Raw genomic sequence first — 13,269 nt, forward strand, 5'->3', positions numbered from 1 at the left:
AAGTCTGCAGTTAAATTTTTGTAATCTTGACGGTAAGAACTGGTACTTTAATAAATAATTTTACTTTAGCCTGCTACTGCAGAACAACACTGCAGGAATGTAACATAAACGAGAGAATGATACAAGAATAAAAATTTAGTTGCAATGAAAATGCGCCATTTACAACAACAAAAAACAGTGCACAGGTGAGTGTCTGCTGACAGCAAAATGTGTCAAATGCTTTAGGGTGAAGACTGTGCAATACTTTCTAACAAGAAACTGCTTTCAATGGGCGTGATGTCACAACTGTTTACACTTTTAGGTTCGTTTGAGCAATTGCCAGTCGGCTTGCGCATGTACAGAGAACTGCCTTCTCCCGTTTCTGGCTACTTGAAGTGTGGCTGTTATTTGTATGAGAAGTAGTAGCAAGCAGGCCAATACTACTATAAAAATTTTTCTTACGTGCCCTAGCTGCCAGCTTTGTGCATGTGCAGAGCAGTCTGTTTTGTTGTGGGTAGGGTGGGGGGTTAGTCTCCATGTGACCCATGTTTACATTTTGTGATTTTGCTGTTTTCTCTTCGTTTACAGCTTTTACGTCAAATGAAAACAAATGAATTCGTGTGCTGGTAGCTGTCAGGTGAATTAAAATATATTCACAGTATTTCAGAAGATTAAAATATGTTATTAGTTTCAGTTTTCTGATTTTATTTGCATGTTATTAGCAATCAAGCATTAATCGTCTTGTAGAACAATGAAGTTATTTGTGTATTTGCTAAAGAAATTTGGCTCCTATTAATCTTTTCTGCAGAGGCAATTTATTTTAAACAAAGTGTTTCATTCCACACTGTGGGCTAGTTTCAACTGTTCGCTGAATTTAACTGCATGTTTTCATCTTTGGGCATGTATGGCAGTATGCTGTAGTAAGGAACGAAACATAGGATAATACAGTACTGGTACTCCAAGAAAATTGGCAACCCGAAAACCGCACTGAAAAGGTTAATATCAGATAGGGGTGTACTTTAGTGTGAATCTGCATGTAAGAATATGCACTTAAAGCCGAATTATGCATTTCAGTATGGTTTACAAAATTGTGATGCTCTTGGGGCAGTCTCTGATGTCCTGTTTCTTTTATAACATAAGTTCTGTTAATGCTGTATATGTACGAACATATGTAAATGTTCACTTGAAGATGACTAAGCAGGCAAGTATTATTGAATAAAATGTTTTGTTTCAAATATGTTGACACTTCAGAAGAATTTTACAAATCTGCCTTGCGTGGAACACAATGTTTTTTGATCACAAGACGTTTCAACACTTGTCCTGTATCTCCTCCAGGCCTGACGTTATTTCTTAATTTGTGTTGTTTACATTTTAAAATTACAGAATGCCATTCTTTCGTAAATTATAGAATGGCAGCAAACCATGTTTAAACATTTCAGTTCTCCGCATTGATTTATATTCATTCCTTGAATATAATATAAATGGTACAGTTTCTTGGCTTCAAAGATAATCGTGTTAATTTTTTATACAGTTTGAAACACTCATGAAATACTTATTGTCCTTAGTTGTGGTGTATACAACTTTTTTCTTTAATTTTTTGCCAGAAATTTTGTCTTCTTACTACCATTTTGCAGTGGTAATCGAGTGTAAACCTGATTGCGACTGCTGCGTAACAATATTGCAGGGAATGAATAAAAAACATCTATAAGTTAAATGTCACCACCCAGCAAAATAAAATTAGTAAAAATCAGTCTTGATCGGACAATCGTTTTCTAAAAATGTGGGCAGTTTCAGCATTTAATAGTAGGCCATCTTCAGACAATGTACCAGCTGACTGACGATGACAATAATGATGATGATGATGATGAAACTGCAGTACTGACCCCAGTCGCAAAACTCCCATCAAAGGCAGGGCTACCTGTGAAACCAGGCAAGTGATCTATGAGCTGAGCTGCAATCACTGTGCTGCATTTTATATGGGCATAACAGCCAACAAGCTGTCTGTATGCATGACCAACAAACTGTGGCCAAGAAACAGCTTGATCACCCTGTTGTGGAACATGCTGCCCAATACAAGGTTCTTCATTTCAGTGACTGCTTCACAGCCTGTGCCATCTGGATCCTTCGCAGCAACACCAGCTTTTCTAAATTGCACAGGTGGGAACCCTCCCTACAATGTGTCCTATGTACCTATAACCCACCTAGCCTCAGCCTTTGTTAGTCATTGTTTTTTACACACCTGTCCCTTTCCCCCCACCAATGCAATGCCACCAATGATCTTTTAGTGGAGAAGGAGCAGCTTCTACCTCATATAGGTGTTAGGGGTAAAAAAAATTTTAGAACTTAATGACATTTACAGCATGTGAAGAAAATTAGTGCTGAATTGTTAAGCAGGTAAAAATATGAATTTTTAAAACCACTTCCTCGTTGTGTTTGGCAGTGCATAAATGTAGGAATGACTCTTCATGGATCATTAAAATCATGTATCAGGCCGACATTTGCATTTGTTGAGAAGTTATCTTACCAACTGAGCTATCATCTGCATCTACATGTACACGTGTACTCCACAAGTCACCATACAGTGCATAATGAAGAGTACACTGTACCATAATTAGTCATTTCCTTTCCTGTTCCACTCACAAATAGAGTGATGGAAATACGACTGTCTATATGCCTCTGTATGAGCCCTTATTTCTCGTATCTTATATTTGTGACCCATATGTGAAAAGTGTGTTGGCAGCTTTAGAGTCAGCCTCGAATGCATTTTCTCTAAATTATCTCAACAGTGTGTGTTAAAAAAAACACCACCTTTCCTCCATGGATTCCCATTTGTGTTCCCAAAGCAACCGTAATACTTGCGTGGTGTTCAAACCTACCAATAACAAATCTTTTAGCCTGCCTCTGAATTGAATTGCTTCAGTGTCTTTCTTCAATACGACCTGGTATGGATCCCAAACACTTGAAAGCAGTACTCAAGAATAGGCTGCGTTAGTGTCCTATATGTGGTTTCCTTTACAGATTGACCACACTTTCCCAAAATTCTCCCACAAAACTGAAGTTGACCGTTGACCTTCCCTATCACAATCCTCTCGTGCCTGTTCCATTTCATACTGCATTGTTATGTTACACCCAGATAATTAAACGATGTCACTGTGTCAAGCAGTCTGCTACTAATACTGTATTAAAACATTACAGATTTGTTTTTCCTACTCATCTGCATTGACTTATATTTTTCTACATTTATAGCCAGCTATTATTTGTCATACAAACTAGAAATTTTGTCGAAGTCATCTTGTATTCTCCTACAGTCACTCAACTTCATTATCTTCCCATACACCAAAGCATCATCAGCAAACAACTGCAGATTGCTGACCGCCCTGTCTGCCAGATCCATACTGGGTTCTGTTCCTTAAGAAGTCTTTGAGCCACTGACATATTGGGCAACCTATTACATATGCTCGTACTTTCATTAACAATCTGCTGTGGGGCATGACTTGGCCAAAGCTTTAATTTGTCTTTAAATCTATCACACTTTCTGAATTTCACTTATGGTCTCCTGCATACTACAATGAATTGATTGATATAACCAGATGCTACTCTGACATCTCTTTTCAGCTTCCCAGTTCCCATTGTCTGTCATTCCATCGATAAGTCTTATTGTGAAAGTGTGGATTTCTTTTTCCATTTGATATGAATATAAGCAGTCTCTGAAATATAAAAAGTTAGAGACTTTTTCCTTTTTTTCAGACTTATCAGAATCAGAAAATGAAGAATTTGATAGATCCCGAGTTACGAGAAAACGGTCAGTCGGTTTGAAGGTGCGTAGAAATGAGAAAGGGGAGACACAATTGCATACTGCTTGCATTGCTGGAAACAAAGCTCTTGTTAAGAAACTTCTTGAGCAGGTATGTAAAACAGTAAAATATTTTTACATTGTAAGTTTCATCTAGAAAGAAAATGCCCATGTAAATATTTCAACAAAATTATGGCAGATAAAACAGTTCACTAGTGTATCAAAAAATTGTGCCAACATGGTTGCATTTTTAGCTATATTATTCTTTTCTTCCATACATTTACCTTCACAGTTATTAATATAGTTTCATTATTTAAATGTCGTATGGATCCTACATTGTTGGCTTATGTACTACAGTACAATGGTGATATGTTTGCACTTCTGTTAATGAGTGAACACCCAGTTTTGTGATAAGTTGTTTTATGTGCCTCATCTTGCTTATAAAATCTTGGTGCAAACATCTTTTATTGAATAGAACAAGTGAAGTTTACTTCCTTAACTGAACTATGACTATAGCATTGTGCACATAAAAGAGTGAGTGGTGGGGTAATGTGCAGTAGCAAGGAGCAGTGGACCACATGACGCTCCAGCCACCTGTATGTAGCATGCACATTGGGGTGTGTACAGAAATTTTAGTATTGATTTTCATGTTAGTTCAGGTGTGGTGGTATCACTTAGCCACTATAGTGTTTATTATGCCTGACATAAAGCAAACACGGCAAGTAATACATTAAGAAGCAAGAGCAATAGTTTTCCAAGCATATAAATTCTGCTAGGCAGGGTCAGAATCCGGCTGTAGCACTCAACCCAGTGTTGCCAGTGCTGGTACTTTCTTATATGCACCCAGCTATAGAACAAGGATTTCTGCCCTTATTAAGTATGAGGCCTAATGTAGCAGATTATTTTAGTCCATCATGAAGATTAATATCAGAGCACTCTTCGGTGCAGAGTGCACTGGTTAAAAGACAGTAGCCACAATTTCTAACAAAGCTTACCATCTGAGTTTCTGCACCACTGGTTGTTGGGCATTTGCATCTAGATGATGTTTTTGTAATACTTTGCATCATAAAAGGAGCACTTACAGTGAAGTGTATAGATATATGTTAATAAAGATATTATTAAATTAAAAATATGGTTATAATAGAGGGAAACATTCCACGTAGGAAAAATACATCTAAAAACAAAGATGATGTGACTTACCATATGAAAGTGCTGGCAGGTCGACAGACACACAAACAAACACAAACATACACACAAAATTCAAGCTTTCGCAACAAACTGTTGCCTCATCAGGAAAGAGGGAAGGAGAGGGAAAGACGAAAGGATGTGGGTTTTAAGGGAGAGGGTAAGGAGTCATTCCAATCCCGGGAGCGGAAAGACTTACCTTAGGGGGAAAAAAGGACGGGTATACACTCGCACACACACACATATCCATCCACACATATACAGACACAAGCAGACATATTTAAAGACAAAGAGTTTGGGCAGAGATGTCAAGTCGAGGCAGAAGTGCAGAGGCAAAGATGTTGTTGAATGACAGGTGAGGTATGAGTGGCGGCAACTTGAAATTAGCAGAGATTGAGGCCTGGTGGATAACGGGAAGAGAGGATATGTTGAAGAGCAAGTTCCCATCTCCGGAGTTCGGATAGGTTGGTGTTAGTGGGAAGTATCCAGATAACCCGGACGGTGTAACACTGTGCCAAGATGTGCTGGCCGTGCACCAAGGCATGTTTAGCCACAGGGTGATCCTCATTACCAACAAACACTGTCTGCCTGTGTCCATTCATGCAAATGGACAGTTTGTTGCTGGTCATTCCCACATAGAATACGTCACAGTGCAGGCAGGTCAGTTGGTAGATCACGTGGGTGCTTTCACACGTGGCTCTGCCTTTGATCGTGTACACCTTCCGGGTTACAGGACTGGAGTAGGTGGTGGTGGGAGGGTGCATGGGACAGGTTTTACACCGGGGGCGGTTACAAGGGTAGGAGCCAGAGGGTAGGGAAGGTGGTTTGGGGATTTCATAGGGATGAACTAAGAGGTTACGGAGGTTAGGTGGACGGCGGAAAGACATTCTTGGTGGAGTGGGGAGGATTTCATGGAGGATGGATCTCATTTCAGGGCAGGATTTGAGGAAGTCATATCCCTGCTGGAGAGCCACATTCAGAATCTGATCCAGTCCCGGAAAGTATCCTGTCACAAGTGGGGCACTTTTGTGGTTCTTCTGTGGGAGGTTCTGGGTTTGAGAGGATGAGGAAGTGGCTCTGGTTATTTGCTTCTGTACCAGGTCGGGAGGGTAGTTGCGGGATGCGAAAGCTGTTGTCAGGTTGTTGGTGTAACGCTTCAGGGATTCCGGACTGGAGCAGATTCGTTTGCCACGAAGACCTAGGCTGTAGGGAAGGGACCGTTTGATGTGGAATGGGTGGCAGCTGTCGTAATGGAGTTACTGTTGCTTGTTGGTGGGTTTGATGTGGACGGACGTGTGAAGCTGGCCATTGGACAGGTGGAGGTCAATATCAAGGAAAGTGGCATGGGATTTGGAGTAGGACCAGGTAAATCTGATGGAACCAAAGGAGTTGAGGCTGGAGAGGAAATTCTGGAGTTCTTCTTCACTGTGAGTCCAGATCATGAAGATCTTCATGATCTGAACCAATCTCCGCTAATTTCAAGTTGCCGCCACTCATACCTCACCTGTCATTCAACAACATCTTTGCCTCTGCACTTCTGCCTCGACTTGACATCTCTGCCCAAACTCTTTGTCTTTAAATATGTCTGCTTGTGTCTGTATATGTATGGATGGATATGTGTGTGTGTGTGTGCGCGAGTGTATACCCGTTCTTTTTTCCCCCTAAGGTAAGTCTTTCCGCTCCCGGGATTGGAATGACTCCTTACCCTCTCCCTTAAAACCCACATCCTTTCGTCTTTCCCTCTCCTTCCCTCTTTCCTGATGAGGCAACAGTTTGTTGCGAAAGCTTGAATTTTGTGTGTATGTCTGTGTTTGTTTGTGTGTCTGTCGACCTGCCAGCACTTTCATTTGGTAAGTCACATCATCTTTATTATTAAATTAAAATGTTAACAAGAGTGTGTAATCTCAAATGGGTTACTAGAATAAACAGTTGTTGAGATAATATCCAGTGGACACATTCTCAGATTGTTGCAGAACTCCAGTGGCATGCATGTTGATATTCACGAAAATATTTTACATGACACCTTTCCTTTTATTACATCAGCGAAACAACAACAACAACAAAAGACTAGAATTCGTAGATCTTTTTATCAGTTCTGTCATTTTGTGTTTATATTTTTCATGTTAACAAATGTTTCCAGAGGTGAAAGAAGTGAAAAAGACTCATAAAAATACTGAGAGTGGCTGCGGATTGAGCCTGAGACCTTTGGATATGTAGTCTGGCACATTACCAGTGAACTACGCAGTAACACTTGAGAGCAGGGCAGGGGGGGGGGGGGGGGGTTGCAACTGATTTCCACTTTATCAGTGGGATCCGCCATTTTTATCCCTTTAATAGCATACTGCAGTAATGTGGCATAGGTATTTCATTGGTTACCAGAACTGCAGGTATTTAAGTGCAAACAAACATTTAACAAAATATTGTGTAGCTTTACTTTTCAAGATGATAGTTAATACTTCATGATTACCCCTCATATAAGTAGTTTATTAGCCCTGTATCAAATGTAGGATTAGCAGGGTTGAATGGTGCTTTGCAATCTTCATATCCAATTTGTAAATTTTCTCTAACTTCATAAATTTACACCATTGGTGTCATTCCAGCCCCTGATCTATGTAGCCCATTGATACTGTGAAGTGAGATAGTGTCTGGCTTTTAGTGTTACCTTTTTTAGTGTTTTTCTTCAGATTTTTTATCAATAGTGATTAGACATTTCTAAGCCACAACATAGCAAAGACTTCTGATTTAAACTCTTTGAAGAATATTAAGAATAAGTGTGTAAATGGCATAAGTATTCAACAAGGCAAGTTTTCATTCATCATCCATAGCATAATTTTGTGTTTCATGAGTTATGGTAGCTGTTTTTACTTTTTTCCCCCTTTGGTTTCCTGTATCTCCTCCACTAAGCTTATAAAAAGACATTTACTTTTTTAAAAAATATCTGCCTTTAGAAGTTCATAAAACATAAAAAAGTAAAGAGAAATTTTCGTAAGGTATAAATGTGTGATTTTGTGCCATTATTTATGATGTAGGGTCATCCTGTGAATGTTCGGGATCACTGTGGCTGGTTGCCTTTACACGAAGCAGCCAATCTTGGTTTCCCTGAGATTGTAGAGATGTTGTTGGATCATGGTGCAGCGATTAATGACAGAGGAGGAGCACTTTGTGGTGGGATTACACCTTTGCATGATGCAGCTTTGTGCGGAAATCTCTCAACTGTCCAAGTATTACTGAACCGTGGCGCATGTGTTGTCACACGTACAAATGAGGTAAACAGACTCAAGTTGGTTATATTCATGTTACCTTACTGTGTGTGAAAATCATTTGAGATCAAATTAGAATAATCTCTAATTCTGCTTAAGGGGAAGACACCATTGGACTGCCTTCTGGAGTGGTATTCACAAAGTGGTGGCCTGGAGGCAGATGATCAGATTCTTTTTGAAGCCATTGAAAGACAGCTGAGAAACGCTTTGGAAAGAGGTATGTGGTGTTTTTTAATCAAGATTTTTATCCAGCAGATAGTCCTACCTGTTTGCTGGATGAAATTAGTATCATCAGGAGACATTAATTTGTAATCATTGGTTGATTCAGCAAGAAGTCTCAATAAAACATAATAGTGATACAAAATACACATCTGTTGAAGACTTCATGAAACTCAGTGTTTCACAATGAAATTATTTCCTGTTTAGTATTTTCGTAACTATGAAGATGACAATGAGCAGCTATGGAAACAGTTATTTTTTCAACCACACAGGTTTACAAAAATTAGGAACAAAAATAACATTGGCATAATGTGTCGCCTCCAAGGAACATATCTCAGTGGCACTGGGACCTTACATAGGAAGAACTACTAAAGAGTAGCACAGAAGGCAACTGAAAGAAATACATAATGAAATGAACAGAAATGACACCTTTATTCAAAGACAATAATTATACTGAAGTCACCATTACTTAAGATGGTCTTTTGGACATTACAAAAGGCAGGGCATGGTTCTTAATAGAGTGTGTGATCATCACAGATGGTACTGCTTACTCTGCAACGTGCTCCCATGCTGGCCTCACGGTTGGTAAGGAGTGCTTGTGTTAGGACATTCAATTCCTCTATCAGCTTGGTTGATGACTATTGAATGGTCATTGGTGCATGTGGATGTGCTGCAACATGTCTCCCCCGTGCACTCTAAATAGGATTTAAGTTGAGGCGAGGCTCTTGAGGTTTACAAAACTCTGCCTTCTGCAAAACACAAAGGCTTTTTTATACCCAGACATGTCTCAAGATCTGTATGTCATCCTCAGTGGGTCTTGATATGTTTCTGAGAAACTGCTTAATTTTGAAGGACAGTGGTGGACAGGTTGTACTGCTGTTATGGGTTTTACGTCTTGGCAATAAGCAATATTTTTTGTTCTGTGTTAAATCCTTTGTGTGCTTATTTTTGAGCTGTAGTTATATACAGTGTTTCACACAATTTTTCTCTTGACTCTCACCTAGTAATGCCAGATTATACAAAACTGAGATTTAGGAAAACATCTCGTTGCAGTCATTGAGTAATGTCACTTTCCTAAATCTCATTTTTTATGCATGAAAACTTGGGATACCATGTGAAAGTGAAGTGGAAAAAGTATGACAATCAGTGAAAATAATAATTCTCTACAATGAAACACACAAAGTGACATATGAGGGCTTCTCATAAATTGACCTCGGATTGGCTGTTGAAAAAAGAAAAAAAATGGGTAAAATGTTTTTTGCGTATACAATCTGTACTTACATGTTGACATTATTTGTCCTCATAGTCACCACCCAAATTCAAACATTTTTTTCCCCTTGTAAAAGAATGGTGTCACCAGATGCCTCAGCCAGTTGTTGACAACATCCTTGAGCCGACTGTCGATTGTAAAGTGCTGTCAGCAGCCAGTTCTTCAGCTTGGGAAAGAGATTAAATTCATATGGTGCTAAATCAGGACTGTAGTGAGGATGCTGCTGAAAACCAAGGAGTCTGTGTGTGTGTGTGTGTGTGTGTGTGTGTGTGTGTGTGTGTGTGTGTGTGTGTGCGCGCGTGTGCGTGTGCGCGTGCGCGGTATGGGATTGTGCATTGTCGCAATGGAAAATGTTTCCTTTAGTAATCATCTTTTGGGGTTGTTTTTTAAAAATTGACATTCAGAGTTTCATCCGAGGTGCGATAAAAAAGTAATACGAATTTTTGAATTTTGTGGGCTTTATACATCCGATTTTCAATTTTTTTTTTTTTTTTATTATGTTGGTACATATATTCCTGAAGTATGTTTGTTTTTTCATCTGTTTTGAATATTTAGTTTATTATCATGAAGGTTATATGCATTTTTGAGTGCTCGGTGAATTTTTGCTTTTGAAAAAGAGGGATCAAATAATTTGCATTAAATCTTGTTTGAAAAATGGAACAAAGTGCAGCACCAGTCTCGAAATGTTGATTGTGACTTTTGCGGCTCTGCTGTGAGTAAGCCAAGAGGTTATGAGTGGTATAAACATTTCAAAGAGAATTGAAGAAGTTGAAGATGATGACTGCCCTGTACACCCTAGCACATCAATTACATATGACAATGTGGAAGAAATAAGGAAAATGGTTCTGGAAAATTGGCGAATCACCATCAGGAAGATTGCTGATGATGTTGACATATCCTTTTGTTCGTGCCAAGCAATTTTTTTAAATATATTTTGGGCATGAAATGTGTAGCAGCAAAGTTTGTTCAGCAAGTGTTGAATTTTGACCAAAAAAGATGTTGCGTAGACATTGCTCAGGAATTGATGAATGAAGTCAACAGTGATCCAGAATTTCTAAAGAAGGTTATAACAGGTGTCGAAACTTGGTTATAGAGGTGTGATGTGAAAACCAAGGCCCAGTCATCCCAATGGAAACTTTCTGAAGATCCAAGATGGAAAACAAATTCGAGAAATTCGATCACATGTGAATGCTGTTCTCACTATTTTCTTTGATTAGAATGGGATAGTGCATGATGAGTTCCTGCCTTATGGTTGTAAGGTCAATAACGAATACCACCTGGAAGTTATGTGCCACTTGCATGAAGCATTCTGAAGAAAACGACCGTAATGGCAAAACCACTTGTGGAAGCTGCATCATGACAATGCTCACACACACACACACACACACACACACACACACACACACACAGACACACACACACAATGCTTGTTCATGATTTGTTTTTGGCAACCTGAAAGGATTTTCAGCTAAGCAAGTGCCATGAAATAAAAAGCATTTGTTTATATTTAACAGCCAGTTGGAAGTTAATTTATGAATGGGCCTCATACAGTACAATGTGCTGTCAAGCCATAAAAGACATTTTAAAAAATTAGGATAATTTGTCCAATCCCATCTTCAAAAATTAATGCAGTTCCAGAAATAAAAGAAGACCCACTGTAGAGTATACATAGGTATCAAAACATTTATGTGCAGGCAATATAAAAAATAAATAAATAAATAAAATAAAATAAAATAAAAATCGTGTTTTGCAAAAGGCGGAGTTTTAAAAATGGAAACATAATTCACAAATATGAAAAGTGACTAAAAAGAGCAAGTGGCTAAAACAAACTTCCAAATCTGGTAAGGTAATTATTGAGAAGGCTACTAAATATTTCATACACAGTGAATTTATTGTGTATCAGTCAGTTGAAAAAGTAAAAGAAGATGCACATAGGAATTTCATATTGTGATTCATAACAGAACTGCTGAGAATCCACTGGAAGAGAATGTGGTCTAGGACTTCGTTTAAAATATTGCTGCGGAGTATACCACAGTGAAAGTTCATTTTAAGTACTGGTAATGGTGTACAAAAGTAATAAAGGTCTGTTGCAAATAATTACTCAAAATTTTGTTAATTTTTGACATTTTTCCAGTACTAGAGCAGTTTAAATCAAATGCTACATTCCTATTTCAGCCTGGTAAACAGCTGCGAGTAAGAAATCAAATCTCCTTAAACTCATGCAACCCAGCTTGCATAAAAGATATTTTATTGTAAATAACTACACCAATCTGCTTAAAGTTTTTATCGTACTATGCTGCAGTTAGTTTCAACCAAGAGGTCATCATCTCATGGAACTTCTAGTGAGTAAGCTAGATGCAAGCAAGGAAACTACTGGCTCCAACGGTTAAGGTTTTCAAGTATTCACTTATTTGACAATTTTGTGGAACAAGTTCCTTTCAGCAGTTCATACTTCAGTTTTCTCAGATACCCATTTTCAAACTACTTTTTTGACAGATGCATTTTCACCAAAGATGATTTCCATCTCTACCCCCCATCCATTTCCTTGTTGCTAAGCAGTCAAAAAGAAGAATCCATTTTATATCCTAGAAAGTACTGAATATAGCCTTAACAACACATAAGATTGACATTATCTAACTTTTGTGCTGGGTTACTGATTTCCATACCCTGCTTTGATTGCTGTTTCATTTCTTGCATTAAGTATTTTAAAAATTTTGTGGTACTACTCAATTGGATTCTTTTTGAAGCAAACCAATCATCAATCATAATTTCGTTTTGGCTAGCTTTTAACAAATCTGGCTCCTATTTTGTTCATGCTTAATTTTTCATGTCAGTGCATTTTACACTTTCTTTTCATACTTGTATGATGTGTGCTATTTCATACACCTTTGACTACCTGTCTTCCTGTACAGTATTGTGTGCTGTTTCAGTGTTATCATCTGTCATTCCAGTTTTGTGGCATCTTTCAATAGATCATGTTCAAGAGATGTGTGAGTTCACTCAGTCATTAAGTGTTGAAAGTAGAAGACAATCCCTATAAACCTTCAACAACTCAAGATGAAATTTTTTTGTGATAAACTGCCAAAAACAAGGATTAAGTGATGGTACAGTATTCCAGTTTATACATTTGAATGAAACACAAAAGAACTGACTGCATTGAAATACCATATAAGCAAAAAGCAAATAAGCAGATCAGCATGTGAAGCACGCAAAATTAAAGAATGTAGTAAATCAATCTATCATCAATAACAGTGCAATCCCTGTGTGAGGCTGTGACATTTGAATTGAATAGTTAGCCCTAAAGAATATATTTTTGCGGAAGATCTTCCTTCAAGTGTTTGCCCATGTGATTTCAAGCATTGCGGTTTCACTTGCTTGCAATACAAATACTGCAATCACCATTTGTGAGATTACGCAATTTTAGCATATGCTCAATGTGTCTGACACAATGTGTGTACTAGATATTGAGCTTCGTTCCTAGGTAGGCTATACAAATGTTTATAAGCAAAATTGTTTCTAGATAAACCACAATTTCCTAGTATCTTAAGAATGAATGAAAGCCA

At 38.3% G+C, this 13,269-nt stretch overlaps 1 protein-coding gene across 3 annotated transcripts in view; it reads left to right on the forward strand.

Annotated features, from left to right (window-relative positions):
- Window positions 1-13,269, forward strand: part of LOC126475169 (tonsoku-like protein) — a 271,206-nt gene that overhangs the window by 138,435 nt on the left and 119,502 nt on the right. For all 3 annotated transcript variants that reach the window (XM_050102799.1, XM_050102798.1, XM_050102797.1), the window contains 3 exons: window positions 3,727-3,884; window positions 7,987-8,223; window positions 8,317-8,434. In XM_050102799.1, the coding sequence (XP_049958756.1) occupies window positions 3,727-3,884; window positions 7,987-8,223; window positions 8,317-8,434 (513 nt within the window). The remainder of the gene's footprint in view (window positions 1-3,726; window positions 3,885-7,986; window positions 8,224-8,316; window positions 8,435-13,269) is intronic.

This window comes from Schistocerca serialis, chromosome 4 (assembly GCF_023864345.2).
Source record: "Schistocerca serialis cubense isolate TAMUIC-IGC-003099 chromosome 4, iqSchSeri2.2, whole genome shotgun sequence".
NCBI lineage: Eukaryota > Metazoa > Arthropoda > Insecta > Orthoptera > Acrididae > Schistocerca > Schistocerca serialis.